This window comes from Capsicum annuum, chromosome 6, assembly GCF_002878395.1.
Source record: "Capsicum annuum cultivar UCD-10X-F1 chromosome 6, UCD10Xv1.1, whole genome shotgun sequence".
NCBI lineage: Eukaryota > Viridiplantae > Streptophyta > Magnoliopsida > Solanales > Solanaceae > Capsicum > Capsicum annuum.
Window position 1 is genome coordinate 68,735,257 of NC_061116.1, and position 2,583 is coordinate 68,737,839.

Sequence of the window (2,583 nt, forward strand, 5' to 3'; positions counted from 1 at the left end):
ATAACATAGCCAACATATACATAACATTCTGTGTATATGTTGGCTATGTTATGTATATTAATAGGGAGAGAGAGTAAAGTAATTAAAAAAGTGGAAGAGGGTGTAATTACTTACAAAAGGGTTGGTATTTATTATTATTATTATTATTTTATTTTTATAGCAGCAACACCTAGCTTTTTTTTAATTAAAAAAAAATAACTAGCAGGGATCGAACCACCTGCGCAGTAGGCTGAAAGAAGCGCCCAAGAAGAGCAAATAATACCACTGGGCTATCTAAGTGTCTTGTTTCATATGGTTCAACATTAATATACGTACATAAATATAGATTTTCTACCTTATATAAACAACGTAATCTTTTTATCGAGGGGGTTCGGGTGGACCCCATGACAACCACGTAGGTCCGCCCTGCGTTAATTTAATAATATTTTGATAACGTTAATTTAATACTAACATTTTAATAACATTAATTTGATAACGTTAATTTAATATACTACTACTACTATCCTTAATAACGTTAATTTAATAACGTTTTATTAAAATTATATTTTTTTTTATTATTAGTATAGTTTTATCTTTAATTTAATATTTAAATAAATTATATTTAGATATATTATATAACATAAATTTGCCCTTTGCATTATAATATATATATACATACCCGTGCGATTTTTTTGTATGAAACTGGCCCACCTAATTAATAAATCAACAATATTGCTCTTTTTTAGCAATGATAAAATAAATTAGATGTCATTTTCATCTTTGAGTCGAAAATAATGAAAAAATAACTGTGAAAAGTCATTTAAAGGTTATATTTGTGCAGTTTTGAATAGTTAAAGGTCATATTTGTACACTGTCAAAGTTATAAATTTGATGTCAAGTTTAGGATCATATTTATGATTTATGCCCTTAGATTTTAAGCTAGACGTGCCCAGTTTTGCGTGTTTAACACGCGTTTTGCCACGTAGGATCAGAGGTCATATTTGTGCAGTTTTGAATAGTTGAAGGTCATATTTGTGCACTATCAAAATTTAAAATCAAAGTTATAACTTGATGTCAAGTTTAGGGTCATATTTATGTATTATGCCTTTAAACAACGATGATTGATTTGCGGAAAGTAGCATGTTTTTTCTTTCTAACGCAACAAACTTTCAAAAATTACACTTTCTATTGTTGGAATGAACTGTAATACTGACATTAACTGGTTGGATTTTCTCCCCTTTGCTATTTGGCGTCTTTGGTTAAACCAAAATGATAATGTCTACAATAAAAAAACGAATTTCTTGAATATTAATCTGGTTCGCAGTAAAACCTTAAGAGTTTTTACACTATCACTCAGCCCCGTGTAGAAAGTAATTTGGGTACTATTACTATATCAGTTAGATGGTTCCCTCCTGCACCTGGTACATAAAAATTAAATACTGATGGTTCATATTCTTGCTCACTACATTCTGGTGGTATTGGTGGCTTAATCGGCGACTCTACTGGTCACTGGATTATGGGTTTTCCTACCCATAGTTCTGCGTTCTACTATGGCTGAACTAAAAGCTTTATGCTTGGGTCTGAAATTAGCTTTGGACCACAACCTCCAGCCATTGGATGTTGAAACTGATTCGCTTGAAGTCCTAGATTTACTTTCCTTCCCATCACCTTCTTATGATAAAATTGTTGCTTCTTGCAGGTCAATGTTGAGGAGTTTGGGGAATCCAGCGGTACAACACAATTTCCGTGAAGCCAACGGTGCAGCGGACATCTTAGCCGAATTTGGGTCCTCATCAACCGCCTTGTCATATGTTTTGTTATCTCCTCCCGAGATCGTTGCAACTCAGTTGAAACGGGATCGTGACGGAGTCTCTACTAGTAGAATTATCTCTAAAGCATCTTATAATAAGCTAGTCTCTTGTGTTATCATCTGCTATGCCTAGTATGTATATAGGTTCACTTTCTAATGTAAATTTGCACTCTAGTTCTACTTCTGTTTTGATGTTTGGCTCTAGTAGTATGTCGTTATCCTCCAAGAACTACAGTGCTCATACTACTGCTTGTAACTCTACCAATCTCTGGTATTATATATATATATATATATATATAATTCTTTTTCTACCAAAAAAATATATGTAGAGGATCATAAGAGGATCACTCAGTAATTTTATTATTATAATTAAACTTAGTTGGTATTTGGACATGCGATTGCATGTGGTAATTTCAAATTATGATTTTAAATCCATGTTGGATATGCAATTTGAGATTATTTTTTCAAAAAATCATGATTTCAACTTTTTAAAATACAAAACTTGACCTAAAACTTTATATTTTGCAAAAAAAGAAAAAAAAATCTTTTTAAATTTTCTAAAAAGAAAACTTATATTCACTATGAAGAGATTGTCTGTATCATGTAAAAAAATTATATAAGAATAACTAGTTACTAATACTATTGGACTAGTGGATTTTTGTAAAGTGTGCGATTAGATGTTTGTAATTGCAATTATTTATGACGATATGCTATCAATATATTATAGTTTTATAATATTCTATTTAAAAATAATAGTTTACTCATTTAATAACATATATAATAATTTGAAAAAG

General features: G+C 30.6%; 1 protein-coding gene across 1 annotated transcript; it reads left to right on the forward strand.

The window, feature by feature from the left end:
* The first annotated feature begins 1,529 nt into the window (after positions 1 to 1,529).
* On the forward strand, positions 1,530 to 1,922 carry LOC107874310. The gene has a single exon (XM_016721132.1). It carries the CDS (start codon positions 1,530 to 1,532, stop codon positions 1,920 to 1,922), a length of 393 nt encoding a protein of 130 aa, XP_016576618.1.
* Positions 1,923 to 2,583: the final 661 nt, after the last annotated feature.